The sequence below is a fragment of the Castor canadensis genome, chromosome 15 (assembly GCF_047511655.1).
Source record: "Castor canadensis chromosome 15, mCasCan1.hap1v2, whole genome shotgun sequence".
Classification (NCBI taxonomy): Eukaryota; Metazoa; Chordata; class Mammalia; order Rodentia; family Castoridae; genus Castor; species Castor canadensis.
In genome coordinates, this window is record NC_133400.1 from 10,023,034 (window position 1) to 10,046,351 (window position 23,318).

Genomic DNA, 23,318 nt, shown 5'->3' on the forward strand with positions numbered 1-23,318 from the left:
ACTGCAGTGCTGTCTGAGATTAGGACTTAATGAGGACCGGGTTTTAGTTAACTGACAGGGAAGAGCTTTCTGAAAGGGTGTGAACCCCGCCTTGCAGAGAGCATGGTGTTTACAGGATTTCTGCTAGAGAAAGCCAGAAACAAGTCTAGCAAGTTTAAAGAAGAGCAGAAAGGCCTGGAAAGTAGTTAGGGATGGGGGTGGGAATCCTGGTGAGAGAGGAGGCCAGGCAGAATATAAGAGCAGGCACCAGATTTCCTCATTTAAGCTGTGTTGATGCCTGCAGTGCACAAATGAGAGCCCAGCCATCACTTAAATAAACAAACGACTGGAGAGAAAAGGCGGTTTTGCTCGCAGTCTTGCCTGTTGATAGACAAATGTGAGATATTGACTGTCATCTCCATTCACATGTTATCTTAGCTATGGTCGGAGAATCGAATAAAAACTCTCTTTGGCAGAAGTTTAAGAACCCAGCATCCTGCCGTTGATTTTCCTAATGTGATCATGGTAAGCCACTGATAGGCAGCCTGTAATCACCCCTTTAAAGGACAGACATGACAGCAGAAGCAATTCCTTTTAAAATACTGCATGTACATTAAAATACCAGAGTGGGATATGGTGTACATTGGAGGGTGTGAGGCATGGATAGCTGGAGTTCTGGTGGAGCTGCCTCCCTGAGAGTCTCTTGAGCCGTGTGCAGTCTGAGATTGCGACTAAGAACCTGGCTGTCTGTTTTTGTTGCTAATCTACACACCTAGACATACTTGGCTTGTTGAAATACAATTTATCCCATCATGATCAGACCTGAGTCATCTTACATTTTGAAAAATGTAAACTGATCCATGACAGCCTGATACATAACTATCTGACAGGAGATGGAGGTGAGCCAAAGCCTGGCAAGAAAGCCACTCTTCATCTACCTGCCACATTGCTCTTGAAACAGGAAAAATACCTGCAGGACCACTGGACTAGGCAAGCGAATCTGTGAGAGATGAGGACCGACTTTGAAAGTGCTGTACGCATCCACTAATTCCCTTGGTTGCATGTTGGTGACTTCACGTACACATTTGCCAACATCTTCTCATATTTGTGTCTTTCTGAAGCCAAATCTGGAGGGAGGGTGTTAGATTAATTCAATGCACATAGCCTTTGCTGTTTTCACCCTGGCACCCTTCTCCATCCACAGCATCTGTTTAGAGCAGCAATTTGAATACTATAGGAGGTGGGCATAGTTCACGGAACAGAACTGCTCACCCACTCGCAGGCTTCTATAGTTTGTTTCTGCACGAAGGCACCAAGAATTTGCAAACTCACAGACTTCACAAGGTTAAATAAACTGTGCTTTTAGTCCAGTCTGCCTCATGTTCACAGTGACCATTCATTGATTTGTTTTTGAATGCATGCCATTTACCAAGCAGGGTGTTTTTGGAATATGTATATAAAACAGAGCAATCCTAAATATACGTAATGTGTGTGGATATATCTAATATTAGTATTAGTGTATATATATTCCCAAGCAATACAAAAGAAGAATTTTATGTTACTCTCATTTAACAGATGAGGAAACTAAGGCCAAAGGAAGTTCTACAAATGGTCCAAGGTTGCAAAGAGTTTAAGGAGTGGAGTCAGAATTTGAATCTAGGTCGACTCAGAATCTCACTTCTTTTGCTCAACATTGACCCCTCATACATAACTCCAAGACACTTCCTCTTTAATAATTGTATTTGCTTGTGATACCTGTGTGTAATTAGCTTTCTGCTGGTGACCTGGCAGATACAAAAGAAGGAATAAGAAACACCTTAGCCAGCAAGACATGTCTTGTACATTAGAAATACAACCAATGCAGGGTTGAATCAAGGCAAAAGTCATGAATTTGAACATCCGCAGGCACCAGGCTCATGATGCAATGAAGGACTTGGGAGCAGTGGAGTCTTCAAATTGAAGAGCTTGCTGCCTTGTACAGAAAAGGTATTTTGCATCATCTCAGTCAGGTGCCTGTTTATCTTGCCAAGTGAAAAAAAGAATAGAATTTCAGGTGTAGAAGGACCCTTTAAGTACAGTCATTCCATTAAGTAGATAAGAAACTTGCATGCTAGTAATGAGGTTCTCCAGTTTTGAGAGTTTGGACAATTCTTTGTTCTCTCTGGATCTCATTTCCTTCCTCTGCAAAATCTGGGAGATTGACTGTACAGTTGAAAACATATTATAATCCTATGATTATTTTCTTTGGATTTACCTTAAGGCAGGGAATAAGGAGGGGCAGAAGAAGATAAATAACTGAGGAAAATTGGGACCAGCAGTTACCAACATGGTGGTCATCACAGATGTTTCCACATCGTATTTGGGAGAGCTTGGGAAGCCCAGTCAATCATCCAGTCCCTCGGTGAAGCTACCCAATGGGTTGATGCCACGTGGTATACTTCATTGACTATTTAACGGCTGGTTACTGGCATGGCTTTCAGCTCCAGCTGTCTGTTTAACAAATGAATGCTGTCTGTTCCAAGAGAGGTAGGGCAGGACGGAGTGCTTGACATAACCCATCACCACCATAGAAGCGAGTGAAAACATATGTCTTCCTGCTGGTGCATCAGCAGGCAGCAGCCTTGGAAATGAAAGAGCATCGTTTATTCCAAAAACGGTTGCTGTAGTATCTTGCACGTGTAACAGACTCCACACTTCCGGCTGGGATGCATAGGATGTGTGCCGACTGTTCCTTCCCAGAAAGCCACTGTTTTCAGCCAACGTGTATCGAGAGCTAACCACATGAATTCTTTACTATCCAAACTTAGAAACCAAATAAGTGAGATTTAAGTGGCCAGAGATGTCAAAAATTGATTATTGATTCTCATATTGCAAGGACTTAGTTTTGTTAACAAGGGATACTAATCTTGTATCCAGATATTTTCCTGAATTGATATGATAAGCAGAGTTTAGACTTCAGAAATCGAATACCTGTGTGTGTAATGCTTAGGTTCTCAAAAAGAAATCTGAAGCAAAGATGGCATAATAATAAGACTCGATACACTGGATGTGAGGCAGTGTGTGCTCGTGATCTAAATTGCTGTTATCTGAATTTTTGTTGTATTTTACGATAAGGCAGTGCTAGATTAGCACATCCTTCTTGGCTGAAGGAGTCAGAGAGTCTCTATGACCTGTGTGCCTGCTAGAGTTTTCTATAACACAAATTGGTTCTTACAACTTTTCCATTCAAAATCTTCAGCCATTCCTCACTGTACAAGAGTTCAAACATTACCCTCAGGTGGTCTGCCCTACCTGTACTTCCTCAGAATTTAGCGTATTCCTCCATTCAGCATGATTTGAGTGTCATGCCAAAGCCTTCTGAGTTCCCAGGGCACAAAGTCAAGTACAACATTCTCTCTGCGTTGCCAGGGATTTACATTGCTGGGACTAGGGAGAAACTAGAGAAATAATGGCCTCTTTGATAAGTGCTGTGATAAAGTGAAGGATGGTATGGAGGCTTGTGGGAGGGGTCTATAACTGAGAATGATGAACTTGGAAAGGGACATATCTGATTCATTGCATTTGTTTGTCTCCTACAGTGGAAGACTTCCTTAAATATAGGCATCAAAGTCTTGCTTGTTTTTATGTCTCCCTCGGCACCATGACATTACCTTGTTTATGAAAATAATTCTACAAATATTTGCAAAGGGCCTACCATATGCCAGCTCCTTGACATGCAAAAATTCATCCCTCTTGGTTGAGAATTCATCTTGTAGTAATTGAGCATGAAGGTGACCTGTTCATAGTGATACTTTGGAGAAAATAAGTATGGAGCAAGAGAGAGCAGATTGCTGAGGCTCATTCTAGACTGGGGTGACACATAACTACAGTGGAGTAAGAACACAGGGAAGGACAGAGGATGGCGCTCCGGAGAACCACTGTATGTTGACATCTGTCAGCGGTCTCAAACACATAACGCCACATTCGGTATAATGTTGTTTGCAGCAAAGAGGAGTTAGAGGTGGGAGCACAAATTTGGATCTGGAAATTCTCACTGAAACAACACAACTTAGGTGCTGTGAGGCAGGACCTTCTCCTTCCACACATGCAGGCCTCCCTCCTGGTGATGCTGATCTGTGAAGATGGAGGCTGTGATTAGCAGACAGAACACCAGAGCTGGCAATGATCTAGGGAGGAAGGCTGGCTGCGTGACCCATGTGAAGTTCACAGAATGTCTGGTTTCCATTAAATTGAGACATGTTAGTTATCTTCTTGGTTACTCACAATTAACCAACCACCATTATGGCAGGCATGTGTTTCCCAAATGACACCCTTCAGCTGCCTTTAATGGATCAGATACTTAAGAGTTAGTCAGCTCCTTCCTTCATCTTCCCTGAATGACAATGTCTTTATGACATTTAAAGGTCATGCAGCTTTGATACTATCTTTCTTGTTGATTTGTCTGAGGGACTGGGCAGGCGTGGTTTCCCTTCCTTACTATTCTGTATGTATATTTCTGCCCTGAAAATACTGATTTTCCAGTAGGCGGAAACTGAGAGCATTGCAGGGTAAAATCTGAACTAAGTAGATTATTAACAACCAGCAGGCAGGTGAGACAGTAACCTCTGGATCCATGGAGAAACTGTCTCAATGTCACAGGTCATCACACTGCCATTTCTTTATTACACCTTTGTTATGAAAATTGAGATGTAAAGTTACCATCACTTAACCGCAGCCCTCATTTCTTTGTGTTTCTTAGTCTTTTTCATTCATTTGGCTTAAGGAAAAGAACAGCAGTAGTTAGCAGAAGGCCAGGACATACAATGAGCCAGCCTAGAATTGTTTTTTTAAATATTTTTTTCTGAGTCGTACCTTAAAACTCTGCTATTTCAACTGCCACTCTCTCCCCAAAGTCACATTCTCCTAAATCCTTATAAGATACATATTTAAGGGCCAGGTGTGGTGGCACACAGATATAATCCTACCACTCAGGAGGTTGAGGCAGGGGGATATCAAGTTCAGGTCATTCTGGGCTATATAGTGAATCCAAGGCCCGTCTAGGTATTATAGTGAGGCACTGTCTCAAAAACAGGAAAAAAAAAAAAAAAAAGCATGTTTAGAGTGAGGGAAAACAGGCTTGATGGTACATGACTATAATCCCAGTTACTCAGAAAGTGTAGGTAAGAGGATCACAGACCTTTTCCAACAAAACAAAAGCAAAAGGATGAAGGGTATGGGTCAAGTGGTAGAGTGCCTGCCTAGCAAGTGTGAGGTCCTGAGTTCAAACCCCAGTACCACCACCATCAAAAGAAACCAACCAACCAAACAAACAAAAAGAGCAAGGGAAGCCTCTATAGTCAGACAGCCCTGGCTGTACTCATCCAATAAAAATGTGGTGAGATTGAAATGAGATTTTTTTAGGTAAGATGTTTGTGCAGTGTCTGATACATAGGGAACACTGACCTATCCCTGTAGGTGGTGCAATAAAGGCAAGTAGGGAGGACTGTCCAACATCTGTTCATTATGGATTAATTTATACATGTTGAAACATAGTTTGTGACTGCTTACAAAAATGATATGCATTTATGTACTCAATTTTTTTAAATCAATAGTAAGATTTATACTATAGGTTATAGTAAACATATCAGCCACGTTCATATTAGTAGCTTAAAAGTAGTTTCTTAAAGATACATGCCTCCTAAGAATAGACACAGGCATATGTTGGGCAGAATCCATGCACTGCAGACACCTCCCAAGCCAGTGCTGAGCAGAGAACCACAGTGTTCTGGCCTCATGGGATTTAGGGTTCTTAAGTGATTGTTTATCTCAGCAGAAATATTATTGATCTGCTAAATAAATGAAGCCTATCGATATGTTATAAATATGGATTTAATAGCTAGAATGACATAACCTTTGTGTAAGGGCTTTGAAGGAAAGGACTAAATCAATTCCTCTTTGTATCTTGATCAAAACCCATTGCTTATGGTCACAACCATGTTAGTTAATCTTGTTTTGGAGTCAAATTTGATTAGTGTAAGAGAAAAGGACACTCCATTCTGAGCCTCCTGGAGGGTTTGAAGCAGCTGAATACCCCAAGGTAAGGTAGGAAAAGGAAGCCAGACATTTGGTAAGGACTTCTCTAGCAGACTTTGGCACGTTTTTCCTAGTTCAGCATTGTCACTGAATCAGAAAGCCATGGGGATGATACCTGCCAGGAGTCACCTGGATAAGTCAACTTTGTCCAGAGATGTACCTGCAGGAACCACAGGCAGACAGTCAGTGAGCATATATGCAATGGCCTTGGTGTGCCCAGGTGTTCCCCAGAAGGGGCGGGCCTTCTCCTGCCCCATCTACACAGATGGCCAGCATAGGACTTGAGGACTCTAGTCCGTGATCATGGTGCATTCTGCCATACTCTCCAGGAAGTTCACTCTGCCTTGTTTCTCCTCCTTTATTCTTTCAGGCTGGACAAAAGCATCTATTTCCCCATGATGGATACTCAAACTGAAAAGAGACAGGTCACCTCTAGAGAAGGAGGGTGAGAGGCTGGGTCTTCATAATGCACTAAAACTGGATTTAAACATTTAAGTTCCTAAACACTATGGATGTGAAGTTAGTGGAGCCAAGAAGGGACAGAGGAAAGGAGCAGCCTAGAATATTTCTTTCTACCTGTTGGTTTCTTCCCATTTTTCCATTTCCACCCAAACCAACCAACCCAAGCTAAAATCCAGACTCTCCAGGTTAAGCAGCTTCCAAAGTAGAAATATTTGTAGTTTCTACTCTGTCTTTAAATATCTTCAGTTACATTTGCAAGAATTTCATCAGTGCTTCTCTTCGCAGATTTTCAAGCCTTCTTTTTTGTTGTAGTTCTCAATAAACTAAAATATTTACGCCACTCCACCAGAATTCAGATCTAATTAAAGAGGAAAAATCATAAGTATAATTAGAAAAAGGCCTGGCTTCTCTGTTTTATTCCCTCAAGTAATCAAATATAATAAGTATGATAAGAAGTATATTTTGAATGCATCCCTGAGTCAGGCACCATCTCAGGCACTTTAAAACCATTAACACATTTAATTCTTTAAAACTCCTTTAAAGGAAGTGCTATTATTATTCTCATTTTACAGACCAGGGACCTGAGTATCAGAGAGGTTTGGAAATGTCTCCCTGAGATAAGTGACAAGATGGAAGATGCAGAAGTGCTACAGAATCAAAAACACTTTGTGGCTCTTACTAGTGTCATGTCACTCTCTCGCCAGGCTGTGGATAGTTTTGGAATATTCACAGCATCTGATTAAGTTTGGATTTACTGTGTCTGACAGATTTTGCAGGAACGTTTTAGTGTATATACAAATCTGAAAGTATAGGTCCCCACATATGGCTGGGGGCAGGGTAGTCTCCACCTAAGAGTCATTAATTGTGAATCCTATGCACAGTAGAGTTGACATCAAGGAATGGATGGGAAATGCCTGAATTTTGTTGAAATATACACTGTTTTCCTTCCCAAAGCAGAGATGTTCTTGCCTTTGACAGTTCACAGGAAATCTTAAACACATATTCTTTTTTGAAGTGGATGGCCATATTTGAGGGCTTGTCCAAATTGTCTCTTAAACCATTTCTGCTTATGCAGATGTCACAGTTTTTTATTTAGAATTCCTAGAACTATATTATCGGTTCTGGTCTACCCTCGGGACACAGCAGCGTCAGATTCTTTTCTCCTTGGCTTTATCAGTGGTCCAAATAATTCCATTTGTTCTCAGCTGTCCAGGAGAAACACTTTATTTTTCTTTTTTCTTGTTAGCATATGTTAGTTGTACAGGGGGGGTACAGGGGGGTTTCATTGTGACATTTATATGCATGATTATAATGTATCTTAACTAGATTCACCCCTCATCATTCTCCCTTCCCCCACCTTCTTAGAACAATTTCCACACATTGTTCAATTTTTATACACACATACAAAGTACACTGACCATATTTGCCCTCCTTCTCCCTCTCGGTTTACCCCCACCCCTGCTGGTACGCTCCTCCAGACAGGACCTGTTTTGGTAAACACTTTTTGATGTATCACAGCCCTGACTTTCTATTTAAAAGCTGCTGTCTCTATTCTTTATGTTAACATTTACTGAGTTCACAATTGAACAGTCTTTGAAAACCCAAGTTAGGAATACTTCTAGTCCATGAAAATAAAAAGCAAACACCAGTTCAGAATGCCTAAGTCCAGCTAGCAACTTGCAAAGCTTAAATTTTACCTCTAAACTACTTCATGGTTTTTGTTTTCCTGGTGGTAATAGGGCTTGAACTGAGAGCCTTGTGCTTGCTTGGCAAGCCCTTTACCACTTGAGCCAAATCTAGCCCTGTTTGCTTTATTTATTTTTCAGATAGGGTCTCATGCTTTTCCCCAGGCTGGACTTGGACTATGATTCTCCTTACCTTTGCCTCCTCCTATGTAGCCAGGATTACAGGCACACACCACCACATCCTTCCTTAACGTGTTATTTTTCTATCGAACATTTTCCTCTTAACTCTTTTGTCTTTATATCATTGCATTTTATCTCAGTAATTTTTGTTGCTTTTGGGTAGAATTCAAAAACATCTTCATGCCAGTGGTTTCCTTCATTAAAGACTTTCTCGACCTTTACTTTTTAGACTTTCATTTCTCTGACATTTCTTTCCCTTCTCTGCCATCTGCAACCCTTGGGCCAAGGATTTCTGTGTTATAGTGACCACACTTTCTCAAGCTTTTCACCTACCCTAAACTGAGATTTTCCTTTGGAATATCCTTATATGCATTGGGCAACAAATCAGTTATTTGCTCTTTAGTTCTGTTGGTTGGATAATATAGTATATATTTTTTCCAAATAATATGGCATTCTTAAAGTAACAGCATTTTAGATGTTGTTGTTAGGTTAAAAATTAAAAAGTGAAAAATAATTCAATTATCAGTGACCACAAAGATAGATCTTAACCAATACTTTTCTAGCCAGCCTATCAGGGAATGCTTTGTTGTATCTGTCACTTACACTTTACTAGGAACAAAGGAGAACAATGGTATTACCCATGGGGCTCTTTTTATGATCATTTCAAGAGAATTGATTAATGTTTGCTTCTATTATACCATCTAAGTTCTGGTTCAGTTGCAGTAAATATCATTAGTCCACTAAGTCTTTCAGTTTTTTGATTAATATGTATAAGTCTTGGATTTCAAGTCGCTGAAGGCATGGGCCCTACCCTCAAGGAGCTTATAATGTCCTAATTTACACTGATCTTTGAGGCTGTTCACACTGAGTGTTTCTCAGTCACTGTAAGGAAATATAGGCCACAAAGTGACCACGTGGAGAGGAGTGATCTGGCCAAGAGATTCTTTATTGCTGGGTGGGAGAGGGAGAGAGCAGAGAGCCAAGAGAGTGAGGGAGAGAGGGGCAGGGGCTTAAGTACGAGTCACGGAACCAAATGTAAGGAAATGTGGGCCCCAAAAGTGACCACGTGGAGAGGAGTGATCTGGCCAAGAGATTCTTTATTGCCGGGTGGGAGAGGTAGAGAGCAGAGAGCCAAGAGAGTGAGGGAGAGAGGGGCAGGGCTTAAATACCCCTCAGTGGGACTCAGCATGATCTGATTGGTTAGGATCTTATGGTTCATGCTGAGTGGAGGTTGGGGGCAGAGGGGGAGGGTTCAAGCTAGACTTGAGGCAAGACCGTGACCCTGGGAGACAGGAGCTTAAGGGTGCAGTAAGAACCAAAACCTATCGGTGCCATTATTGCCAACATTCCTCCCTTTTTTGTTTGTTAAGGAAGGGGGGCATTGTGTTCGCTCTGGCTTCTTCAAGCTGGCAAGGGGCGGTGTAGGGGAAGGGAGAGTCAGTTGGCAAATGGCATCGGAGTAGTGAGTCTCATAACGGCATACACCCAGGCTCCAAAGGTGAAAATTTCCTCCTCCCTGAATTCGATAAAGGTTCCCTGTAGCCATAGATCATAAATGGTCTCCAGCCACTCCTCTGGGCCTCGTATGGCAGGTATTAGCCAGCTGTCCTCACGTAGGGAATCAAGGAACTGCAGTAGGTGCCTTGTATGGGATTGGAGTGGCTCACAGTCCGATGTCCCGGTAGGGTTCATCACGGGTGTCCTCCAGCTGAGCTATGAGGGGGTGATATCCCTGAAGGAGAAGCTGGTTAAAAGTTTGGTTAGAGATTCTGTTCACCTGAGATCTGAGAAACTGGAGTAAGCAGGGTAGGAGGGCACAGAGAGCAATGAGCATAAGCAAAGGACCCAAGAAAGGCAGAAGCCAGGTGACAAGAGGAGAGTTCAGCAGGTTGGTTAAGGTGTTTTTACTGGGTCCCCTTAGGAGGTCCTCGGCCAAGTCTGTTAACCTGTTGACGTTTTGTTCCACAATCCCAGACTCATTGACATAATAGCAATATTCCTCCCGGAGGAAGAAACAGGTGCCCCCTTTTTCAGCCGTTAAGAGGTCCAGGGCCCTATGATTTTGGAGGGCCACCTGAGCTAGAGAGGTGAGCTGACGCTGAAGGGAGGCCAGTGAGGCCGAGGTGGATTCGAGGGTGATCTGTAAGCGCTCCTCAAAGTCCCTTGCTGAAATAACACTATGGCCAAGAGCTCCCCCCGCGAAGCCTGTGGCGGCAATGGAGGTTGCAAAACTTATACCCACCATAACAGGTAAGAAGGCAGCGCGCTTTGGTCCAGCGCCGAGTAGAAGGGAGAATTCAGCTTCCCCATAAAGAGTAGCTGGGGAACTATGATTACCAGTATGCAGGGCCCGGGAGTAGTTTGGGTTATGCAGGAGTGTAGGGTGTCGTGGCACCAGAAATATAGCCCACCCGGGGATGCCAGTTGTGCTGTAACTTTGACGTTGATATGACAGGAGAGAGAAAAGTTGGACCGAGATGTCGAGAGTGGGGTGTAACAGGTGTGTGTAGGAAGGGGAACTTGTGTAGAGTCAGGTGCCCATAGAGGTACCGATGGCAAGGAAGGGGTGCATGAGGAGTTTTGTAAGGCAGGGGAAGTCTTGATAGAAGATGAAGCATTAATGGGAACTGCAGCCAGCAGAGGACGCTGGAGGGAGGCACAAAGAAAGCAGTCAATGACACTAATGGATGTGGTGAGGTTCATGAGTTGGAGTGAAGCCTGGAACAGTTGGAGCCAGGTAGGGGTGGAGGGTTGTTGAAGGCCTGTTGTAGGCTTTGTTCCGACTGGAGGACCTCCGAAGTCACCTCCTTTTGAGTAGGGATTGGAAAGGTGAGCTCCCTGGAAATCATAATGTGAGCTGAGGGTTTGGAGGCAGTGCACCCAGCATAGAGGGCTATCATTTCACCCCGAATCCATCTGTTGTCCCATGGGTTGGGGATGTGGGCCACGATGGTCCCATTTTGTCCCCTATAGAGGAAGAATTTATTGTCTGGGCCCCTTAAATTCAGTACCTGGTAGATGTTACAGGACCAATAGGGACATCCCCCATATTCCTGGGTATATGGTACCCCCTTCTTGCAGTAGTCCTTAGTCTGGGAGAAGAAAGGACAATGACATCCAAAGTCGCTATCACTCCTGGGTTTGAAGGGGACTGAGAGGGGTCTGGCACCCCTTAGGAGAGCAGTCTCCAGTGCCCACCAGACCAGTGATAGATGTTTCTGAGACAGTGTAGGTCTCCCGTATCTTAAACCTCCAAAAATACCCTCCGGCATTAGCCTGCCCACTCATGGAGAGGAGGGTGAGAACAGCGAATAAAAAAAGAGAGTCAAGGCACATCCTTGGGGGCCAGGGAGGGAACATGAACCCGAGAGATGTGAAGTTTCAAGGGGTCTTCAGGGGAAGGGGTGCAAATGAAGGTGGGGGGTGAAGGCGAAGCGTCACTGGGATCGCTCTGCCAGTTGTCTCCGGGGGGCCGGGCTGGCTTTAGCCTGGAAATATGAATCCAAGTTGTTAGTTTTCCTGGAGTCTCTTCTAATCCGGCTGCAGTAGGAGTGCAGAGGATGATCTTAGGGGGCCCTTTCCATTTTGGGGTGAAGGGCTTTTTTTTGGGGAGAGGGGGAGAGAAATAGACCCAGTCCCCCGGGTTCAAAGGGAAAGAGAGATGAGTGCGTGAAGGATCCGGAGATAAGGTATCATGGTGTCTCCACAGTTGGGTTTGAAGGAAGGAGAGCAGGGGAAAGGCAAGGTGTCCGGGAGGGGGCCCGTGGCAGAGGTGATCCCTGGAGGCAAAGCTGGGCGACCGAACATTAACTCAAAAGGGGATATTTGCGTGGGCTTCCGTGAAGCACCCGTAGGCGGAAGAGGGCTATTGGAAGGAGTTGAACCCAGTCTAGGTGTAATTCTAAGGTAAGTTTGGTGAGAGTCTCCTTTAGTGTACGGTTGGAGCGTTCTACCTTTCCTGATGAGGGGGGTGGTAAGGGATGTGGAACTGCCATGGGATATTCAGGGCCTTGATAATTGTTTGGGTCACCTGGGACGTGAACTCTGGGCCATTATCTGATTGGAAGGAAGTGGGCATCCCAAACCGAGGAATGATGTGGGTTACAATAATAGAGGCCACAGTTGAAGCCCTCTTATTAGAGGTTGGGAAGGCCTCTACCCACCCCGAGAAAGTGTCCACCAGAACCAAAAGGTATTGGTGTTTCTTTACCTTGGGCATGTTATAAAGTCTACCTGCCAATCCGCCCCTGGGATGTATCCCCTGGCCTGGTGAGTAGGGAATGGGCCAGGCCTTAGAGGGGTGTGTGGGTTGGTCCTTTGACAAGTGGGACATGTGGAGGTGAGATGGTGTAGATATTGGGAATCCTCCGGGGTAAGGGGGAAGAATGAATTTAAGAAAAGCTTGAGATTTTGAGTGCTAGTGTGGAAGACAGAGTGTAGATATGAAAGGAGAGTGTGTCTGGGGAGTGACTCATGGGCCGGTTCAGGAGTCTGGTCCTGAGTCTTTGCAAGGGCCAGAGTGGAGTAATTCTCCCTTGCTGCCTGTCGGGCAGCCTGGTCTGCCTTAGAGTTGCCTGTAGTTATGGGTGATGAATCCGTTAGGTGGCACCGGCAGTGGGCGATCCCAATCTTAGAGGGGAGGAGAGAGGTCCGGTGTAGGTTAGTAATGAAAGTGGAGTTGGTGACAGAGGTCCCTCTCGTGGTTAATAATCCCCTTTCTTTCCAGATAGCTGAGTGGGAGAGGAGGATGTGGAAGACATATTTAGAGTCAGTGTATAGAGTGAGAGAATGGTCGGCTGCCAGCTCAAAAGCCCTTGTAACTGCAAACAGTTCAGCCTGCTGATTGGTGGTACTGGGAGGGAGGGGCTGTGCCTCGATGACTTGGGTTAGGGACACTATAGCATAACCTGCTCTCCGTATACCCGCCTCTACATATGAGCTGCCATCGGTGAACCAGGTGTAGGAGGAGCCCTGTAGGGGCCCCTCCTGGATGTGTGAAGGGCAGGGGAGAAGGGCCTCCAGGGTCTCGACGCAGTAGTGGGTAGGCATGGCAGTAGAGGTGGGCAGGAGGGTGGCAGGATTTAGGGAAGAGCAAGCACGGAGGGTAATGGAGGAGTCATGGAGGAAGGAGACAAGAAGCGACAGGATCCGGCAAGGGAGAAGGGTTCTTAAGCCCTTATATGTCAGGAGTTCCACCAGGTGATGGGGGCAGATGATTGTGATTGACCCCCCAAAAGTAAGTTTTTTTGCTTCCTGAACTAGAACATAGGCTGCTGACAAGGCCCGTAGACAGGGGGCCCCTCACTGTGACATTGTTCAGGCATTTCTGGAATCTGCAGTCGTCTTTTTTCCTAATAAACCTAAAGCCTTTAGTGGAATTGAAATATGATCTATAGGCAGGATATTTTAAGGGAAAATTGAGGGACATTCCGTGATATCTGATTTATACATGATGCAAGTTCTTTGATAATTATTTTTGTCCTTGAAGTCTAAAATAAGAAACAACTGCTAACAAAACATACTTATCTCACCTTTTAAAATACAAAACGGTAAAATGTCTGAATAGAATATTGACCTGTGGCCAGCATGCACTTAGTAGTTAAATCATGTAGCAGTTTCTCTGTCTTTAAAACTGGAAAACATGGAACACTCAGAACTGTAAGGCTCATGGTGAGCAGGTCTTTCTGTACAGGTCCAGTAGGGGGAGACACACAGCGCTTCACCTCTGGCTCCCTTTGTGGAGGAAGAGTGGGGTGTTATTCCACCATCAGCAACTCATGGCACCCTCATCTCCAGGGACTTGGGAACTTTCCTGTCCTATTCCAGAGGAAGCCTGAAGCTGTCCTGGTTCTATTACCTACTTCACAAGCCTCTTGGGTCTCTGCTTTCTTCCTGCTCTCACCAGCTTTTTCACTTCTTAGTTCTGAGATAGTATTCTTTGATTTCATCTAGGCTCCCCTACTTGAACCAGGAAAGGATGTCTGGTCTCAGTGAACATGACTGTCCTCACCAAAGCATTCTACAATGCCCCACTCTGAAATTAGCTTCCCCACTCTTTTCACCCCTATTATTGTCTCTTGTAGAACCTGATCTTTTTCTTCATACTGCACATGAAGGAATATTTCATTTTTACGCTTGATATTGACTTGCTTAATCTTTGCTTCAAATTCCATTTAGTTGGGAGCCATATGTGACCACCACGTGTCCTGTTGACCACTATTTAGCCAGAAGGTCACATGGGTTTGTAACTCAAAACACTTCACACCCCAAATGAAGACATGGCTCCTTTTGATTACACTGATATAAAATACATTTCTTCAGTTAGAGTCCAATGTTTTTCATCAAAATAAACCATAGAAAGAATATTTTTCTTCCTTAATATCTAGTGCTGTATAATTCTTGTTCTAGATTTTTGCCCTTGACAAAATCTAGATCCAGTGTGTTCGACCTGTTGCAGGATTTTTTTTTTAAATTGCCTTCTTAATATAGAAGTTTCTACTACACATTTGAGTAGCCTGTGTTTTTCATGAAACAGGGAAAACAGAAAGCTTTCAAACCTGTTAGTCCAGTCAAGGCCCTTAAGTTGTATAAGCCTTTGAACCATGCAAGGAAGTCAGTAAGGCTGGAGGGCTTTCAAGGATAAGGCACTGCTTTCTTTTTCATTTAACTAATCACTGTCTGCAGGGGAATGTAAATGGTGCCTTTTGTCTTCCTGCAGTTTGAAAGGGGGGAGGGCATGGCTTGGGTGGGAAGGCCCTGCTCAGAGAATGGGCACCCTGAATTCTACCTGCACTTCCTGCTGGGATGTGATCCCAGGTAATTTTTTAAGATCATGAAATACAAGAATTCTTTCTAGTTTCCAGGGGTGAGGCCAGGAGCATTCTATGCAATACCTTGTTTAACCTTGACAACTGCCTGGGAGAAAATCTCAGCAGGAAGCCCAGGAGATTGGAGTGTTCCAGATGTTCCCGGTCTTCTAGTATTAGGGTACTGCCCCAGATGTGACAAAAGAACCACAAAGAGCAGGAAGACAGAGGTTGTTTCTTTGGAAGAGGACAAACTATGTGGAAGCTATTGAGGTTTGGGGTTTTTATCTAAAAAGATAGGGTTAGTAGGTGGTATAAAATTAGGGCCTACCCCTTGTGACCCTCCCCAAATGGTTATGCCATTGCACAAAGACTGCTAAAGTATGGAAGTCTTATGCCTGTGCTTTTGATCCTCTTTGCTCTTGATGGTTTAACCTCGATATAGGGAGTGGGCTCCACAAGGACATAGGGCCATTATCAAGATCTTTGACCCAGGATGTGGGCCATCTAGGGTTTTAGAATGGAATCTTGTGTCTGGGCATTTCCTCTCTCCTGTTCATATCTTCCTAGCTGCCTGTGCTAACAGAATTCTTCACTTCCCAGCTCTGGCTTCTTCTTTTTCATGATGGCATGCCTTCAGCATCTCCTCCTCCCTGATACAATATGGCTTGTGCCAGGGATTCTGATGCAGCCCCTGGTATCTTAGAGTAGGCATAGAAGGTAAGGGGTCAGAGGGAATTTGTATTTTGCTTCCTTCATTGAAGAGAGATGTAAAGCCTGCAGATTGTGGCCTGAAGCTTGTTTGGGACAGGGAAGTTTTCAGAAGGGTGATGAGCATGGCTTCTCTGAGGAGAAGACATTGAAGCTGAGACATCAATGACGAGGCCAAAGGAAGTCGATTTGGAGAAGATTGCAGGTGAGAGAAGAAACGTGTGCAAAAGCTGTTGACTGTGAAGGGACTTAGCAGTTTTAAGAGTGCACGCAATGTCCTGTCAGAATGTCATGGAGGAGAGAGACTGATAACGTCAGCAGAGTCTAAGGTGCCGAGTGTGCAGGGATTTCTGGACTGGAAAGAGATCACACCAGCGTGCACAGCAGCAGTTGATTGATGTTGGGGGAGTGCCCTGGAGACTGCATTGGAGACCCAGGTGGGATCTGGGCATTTAGGTAAAAAGTATCTGAATGACCGATAGATGTGTCCACTGACATGGTCTGGACTAGCTGTGGAAGGTGGACCCCTCTGACACATATGGTATGTGTCGTAGGGTATGATGGGCAAGATTTCTGGGATTATGGGATTTATTTTAACTTTTTATCTTGCCTACTAATCCTCTTCTTTCATGATCTCCACATAGGCATGAATGTGAACAGTTTTACTTATTTTTTGTGTGTGCCTCTTTTTAAAATTCCAATGCCTAGAATTAGGTGCCCAGTGTGTGCTTGGTGAGCAAAACTATCTATCTATGTGTCCAGGCTATGTCAGAGCCACAGCCTCTAAGACAGCAGCAAAAGATTGAGGTGCCCAGAAAATCAGGACCGAAGCAATCATTCTGAGGTTTCCCTTTGGAATGAGACATCAAACCCTAACATGGGGCTAAATTAAGGCGCCAGCACAGCCTCTTTGATGCTGCTCATTCACCCCGCCCTGCCCTCCCTACTGGGTCAGGTGACAACTCTGTATTCTCGGGGTGCTCTGTCCTTGTTACAACACCTCAACTTAGCATTCTGCATCAGATTTATGGATTCACATATCTGAGTCCTCCCTGTAAACCACATGCATTGCAATTCTTCTGCACTATTGTGTGCCTAGCATACACCTGGGTGCATGGCCCTGACTGGTGCTCAATGAGTATGTATTGATTCAATGACTGCTCATTATCACTCACCTATATTGCTGTAATCTAGAGTGTATAAGACACTTCTGCAATGCTTATGTGGTCTCCTTTGTAAGGCAGGAGGAATTCCCCCAACTTTGCACATGAAGAAGGGCAGACCGAGTGCATTTGTGGATAACCATTATGATAAATACATGGATGGCATGAAAAAAAAAAATGGCTGATGCATCAGTTGCCTGGAAAGGGATTCTGATTCTGTGTGGGTTTCTGCCTAGGAGAGCAAGGGTATACAACTGTTTAAGATACACATATAATGGTGATGTGCAGTAAAGTTGCATTCTGGCCTAAATCAGCGCTTCACAAACTTTAAATAGGCATACAGATCACCTGCGATCTTAGTAAAAGGCAGATCCAGGCTCAACAGGTCTGGAGTGAGACCCAAGATTTTTGCAATTCTAACAAACTGCTGAAACTTCGGGCCCACACTTTCTGCAGCAGGACCTGAGTATCAGGAAACTCTGATAATCAGAGAAGATTGCATATAGCCTGTCCTGAAAAGCGAGGGCACATTCAGGCTATGGTCACCATCCAGCAATATACATACTGTGCCATGAATTTGGAAGATGAAATTGTGACTGGGTGGACTCACCAGGGTTCTTTCCTTTTTATTTGTTTATATTTTAATGACATGGGACTTGAACTCAGGACCTAACACTTGCTAGGTAGATGCTTTACCACTTAAGCCACTCTCTTACAGGCCTTGTTCACTTTTAGCTATTGTTCAGATAGGGTCTTGTGTTTTTCCCCAGACTGGCCTTGGACCTGCATCTTTCTACCTATGCCTTCAGATAGCTGGGATTAAAGGTGGCTGCCACCATTCCCCAACTTATTTTGTTGAGATGAACTCTGGATAACTTTTTCCTAGGACTGGCCTAGAACCCTGATCCTTCTGATATCCTCTTCCTAAGTAACTTGAATTACAGTAATGGACCACCATGCCCAGTTCTGGTCTCATCTTTCTTGATTTAGCAAATCTCTCTCTCTCTCTTTTTTTTTTTATATAGTGCAGCTCATTGCCCCTTCTGGCCAGCCTTGTTAGTACTTTCTTTTAATACTTATGAAATCAAGAGGCAATCAATACCTTGTTCTTACTAGCAATATTATGAACTCTTTGAGGGTGGATGTTGGTATCTTCATCATTCTGTCCAGTGTATACTAGTGTCTGCCAGGCATGCCAGGCAGAGGAGAACAGAGCACCTCATCGCTTGGCCCTTCAAGGACATGTGTCATGATTGGCAGCATAGGTGAGAATGTAGCTTAGTGGTAGAATGCATGCCTAGCATGTGTGATGTCCTGGGTTTGATCCCCAATACCACCAAAAAAAAAAAAAAAAAAAGAACAAAATTGACTGCGTAGAGCTCATCATGTAATGAGCTCACTGTGTAGTGGTGCAGATAAAAATAAGACGATGGATGTCAAGCATATTTTGCACAGTGCCCCCAACAGAGAGTTATACTTACCTGTGGGAAGCTGTTGTGCCTCCCCACAGGACGTTCTCAGTACGCATACGTTGAGAATGAACCCAGGAAGAGGGGATGCATGGAATCATGAATGTGTTCTTTGTGTTTGCCTTTTTAGTCAGGTCTAATAAGGACACGAAAAAATGAATTCCTCATCTCACCGTTACCTCAGCTGCTGGCCGAGGCACACAACTACAGCTCCCCTGCGGGTCACCATCCTCATGTACTGTACAAAAGGACAGCAGAGAAGAAGGCCCAGGGGTACCATGGCTCCCCTGGCTCCCACTGGACTTACCCTGGTCACTCCCCAAGTCACACACCCCCTGCGTCCCAGAGTCGAGAGACAGAGTACCACCATCGAAGGTGGCAAAAGCAGCATTTTTGTGGACGACGCAAGAAATGTATGTAAGGAAACTTTTTCTTGCTCTGTTCTTAGGAGGGCCTCACCAGTTGTCTCGAGTGCGGCTGGGTGTGCTGACTTTGCAGGGAGAGGCAGGTTGCGCTGAGCACTCTGCGATGATGTCTTGGAGAAGGACCAGTGATTGTCCCTGCCTGGCAAAGCTGGATGATCAGTTCCTCTAGGTTCTGTTAGGAAAGAGTTAGATACAGGCTCTTTTGCCTCTTTCAGTTTCTTTTATGTTTAGCCACAGGAACCAATCTTATCTTGGCCTCTGTGTTCTTAGGGAAAACACTCCCATGATGAAAGAATTCAGAGGTTGACTTCTAGATGTGGTTGGATGTCCTTCTAGGGACATGAAGAAGAAACTTCTCAGAAACAAGAACATTGACTCTGGAGGGGAGGTGGCAGTGAAATATAGGGACTCTTGGGTATGCTTTGTGACCCAGTGAAACCTTCTATGTTTTCTAGACCAGCAATGTGCAATAGAAATATAATACAGTCCCTAAATGTAATTTAAAATTTTCTAACAGTAACATAAAAAAGTTTAAAAAGTTAATTTTTATCATTATTTTAACTAATCCAATAAACACAAAACATTATCATCTCAACATGTAACCAAATTGCTAAGAAGTGCATACTATATGAACAAAAGTGGAATTAATTATAGCAGTGGTGTTTACATTGGTTTTGATGTGTGTCTGATATGAGATACCCAACCTAATCTTAGGGCAGTCTTATACATGGGTGTCCCAGGAAGAGGCAACTGAGATCCCGGGTTATAGGGTAAATAAGTGGCAAATCTGAGGCTTTAAATCTAACTCAAAATGATGTAGTCCTAGAATTTCACTCTGTGGAGAGCTGATTTTACTGTTGTAGCCACTGTAACCAGTTGTTACAGTATTAGTTCAGTACATAGTTACTGTCCTGAGCCTTCTAAGTCCCTTTGCTCTCCAGGGCACCCTTGGAATTGTCACTATCCATTACCTAAATGTGTCATAGCTGTCTTAACAGGCATTTATAGGTACTCAAAGACTGTGGCCAGTATTAATTCTGTTAAGTTTTGAAGCTATTTATGAAAGAGTTTAAGGTAGTTTTTAATATCACTCATGCATTGTTTCCTCAGTAATTAAGTCAATACCACTTATTATATATGCTACTTTTTTTGGGGATATACTGGAGATTGAACACAGGGCCTTGCGCTTGCTAGGCAAGAGCTCTACCACTTGAGCCACTCTGCCAGCCTTTTTGTGCTACTTTTGAGTTTGTATTGATGAAACAAGAAGTATAAGGCCTGTGCAGTGTTTTATAGGAGTTTGCATTTAAAAAAAAATAATGTATTAACTTATATCTGAAGGGTAATGTCTATTTTTACAATTTGGGAGTGACAAAATGAGTATTTTTTCCTCTAAAGATTGCTTGCTTGATTTTTGTTGACTTGCCTTCTCTTTTGACTAGAAGTGTAGCTTTTACTCTTTTTAGAGCATTTTTGAGTTACAAATTCTCACCCATCCATCAGACTGCTCATCCATGCATCCAAACATCTTTTGAATAGATCTCTCTCAACCACACACTACGTGCAAAGCACCAGGACCATTAGTGTCACTTGTTAGTGGAGTGGTGAGGTGGAGGTGTCATAGCTTCTCTCTCTCTGTCTCTCATCTTTCCCAGTTATTCTCTACTTATATTCTTTCCAAATGTTCTTATGTTCATCGTAGATTTCCCCAAGCCTCCCACAGAGGACACCTATCTAAGATTTGATGAATATGGGAACTCAGGACGGCCCAGGAGATCAGCTGGAAAGACACAAAAGGGCCTAAACGTGGAAACCCTGGTGGTGGCAGACAGGAAGATGGTGGAAAAGCATGGCAAGGGGAATGTCACCACGTATATTCTCACAGTCATGAACATGGTAAGGGAGGTTATCATGAACGCTTCTGGCTCTGCAATGGACCCAGAAATCATACAGTTCCTTTTCATGGCTGGAATAGCAGATATAGCCACATGATTTTATTGGGAAAAAAAGTTGAATTTTGAGAAATTAATGGGTATATGTATTTTGTGAAATTGAAGTCAATGCACTTGTAAATGTCTGATTCCTACTGTGAGTTTTAGAACTTTTAAAGATTTTATGTGATTTTAATCATTTCAACAGGTTTCTAGCTTATTTAAAGATGGGACCATTGGGAGTGACATAAACATTGTTGTGGTCAGCCTCATTCTTTTGGAACAAGAACCTGTAAGTGTTACATTCATTTATTTCTGCATTCACTCTGTCATTCAGGTCACATTTACCAGAACACCTACACTTGGTCCATCCATGTACTAGTCATTGGAAAGTCAAATTTGAAAATATGCTGACCCCTATCCTCAAGGAAAGTATAGTCTAATAGGTCCACAAAATAATTGTATATTAACTTATATAATATATAGATATAGATACGCACATGAAAGACATTAAATCCATATATAATATAAATATTTGTATATTTATATAATACATAGATATAGATACATGCACACAATGATGGACATTAAATCCATATATAATATAAATAAAAAGTAAGCTATGTAAATATTATATGGTCTGATAAGGAAGGTAAACTTGATTATAGATTTCAGGATTAGCTGGATTTTGGATATGCTAGGTAATTTTAGATAGATGCAGAAGGGTGTTTTGAAAATATGAAATCATCAGAAAATTCTTATAGTAAACCTGTGATCTCCTCAGCACCATCTTAGGTACTGCAAGGAATACACAGGGGTTTTTAATAGCCTTTGAATTGATTATAGCAAGTGCAGGACACAGACATGGAAAAAGTCACAAAACCAGAACATATAATAACGTGTTAAATTGCATGGTACTCACTGCTCTGTAGTGTTTTGCTGTTTAAGCTGTATGTTTTTTGAAATAGAGGTCACTAGTCAAAGGCACCATTTTTAAATGCCTTGAGGCCATTCCTGTTCATCTGTAACCCCAATAAAGAATGTGAAAAGCAGGGAGTCTGGGACAAGAGAAAAAATGATATAATTGCCCAGATGTGCAGAGCTACAGAGGTTAATGACTTGTCAACTTACTTTTGAGTTTTAGAAGGATAGGATATGTGTGGGTTAAGAGACACTTCACCACTGATTCACTTCCCAAGAACAATGAAACCAGCAGCATCCTAACTCAGTGATGATTAGAGCTCTCGTCTAAAAACAGTCAACTTGACCCAACTCAGTAGTTTTGACTTAAGCAAACATTTTGATACATGATTGTTTTCAGGGTAGGTCCTACCTTATCCTTTTAGCATCCTACAACTGTTCACTTCCTCAGTGAACTTTCATTGTGTTACTGATTGATTCCAGCCTAGCATACACCAAATCCTTTGCTGGAAATTTGGCATTAGAGGTGAAGAAGCTGTGTCACTGTCTTTGTCATGCTCTGCTGAGGACGCTATTGAACTTCATTACCATTCTCTTGTTGTCACATTCTAACGTTTTATAAAGGCGGTAACTGGTGACATGAGCAAAGGTGTTCCTAACTGATGTCAGGTTATTTCCTGTAGAAATATAATTGATTGTAAACTGCATTACTGAAACTCTGTGTTCGCTCTAACAAGTTATGAGTATTTACCTAAACTAGATATTTCTCTTAAACAATTTTTTTCTCCTAGCTTAGCTGAATGTTTTCCTTTACTGACATTTTCCCTTAGCAACATGATATTTCTGGGTTACCTGTACAAATGGGATGATCTCCGTTCTTAGCTCTATGACAAAGTCACACTCTTGTTTGTGTGGGTTTCCCTCAGGGAGGACTACTGATCAACCATCATGCAGACCAGTCTCTGAATAGCTTCTGTCAGTGGCAGTCTGCTCTTGTTGGGAAGAATGGCAAGAGGCATGACCATGCCATTCTGCTTACGGGGTTTGACATCTGTTCCTGGAAGAATGAACCATGTGACACTCTAGGTATGGTATGAACAGACCCTTCATGCATGTCTGTATGGTAAAAGCATAGTTTAGGAACTTTCTACTGGATGCATGGCCCTTGCAAAGCTTATTAAAGAGACCTAATACAGTCATGTGTCACTTAATGATGGAGAGACATTCTGAGAAATGTGTTGTTAGGTGATTTTGTTGCATGAACTCACAAACTAAGATAGTTTTGATGCCACTAGAAACTATCCTCTTTCTGAGACCACTGCCATGTATGCAATGTGTTGTTGACTGACCCGTCATTACACACATTATGCAGCACCTGACAGTTTAAATTGTGGAGTGTCCTCATTGTACCCTGCTGAATGATGTTCTGTTTGAACTCAGGGTGGAATGGGAAGGTCACATCCTTTAGTCAGATTTTTATCTTTTTCTTTATTGACACTATCGATGGTCACTGA

General features: G+C 43.2%; 1 protein-coding gene across 2 annotated transcripts in view; it reads left to right on the forward strand.

Annotated features, from left to right (window-relative positions):
- Positions 1-23,318, forward strand: part of Adamts18 (ADAM metallopeptidase with thrombospondin type 1 motif 18) — a 135,431-nt gene that overhangs the window by 44,754 nt on the left and 67,359 nt on the right. For both annotated transcript variants that reach the window (XM_020162447.2, XM_074055616.1), the window contains exons 4-7: positions 18,658-18,940; positions 20,655-20,848; positions 21,092-21,175; positions 22,731-22,890. In XM_020162447.2, coding sequence (XP_020018036.2) covers positions 18,658-18,940; positions 20,655-20,848; positions 21,092-21,175; positions 22,731-22,890 — 721 coding nt within the window. The remainder of the gene's footprint in view (positions 1-18,657; positions 18,941-20,654; positions 20,849-21,091; positions 21,176-22,730; positions 22,891-23,318) is intronic.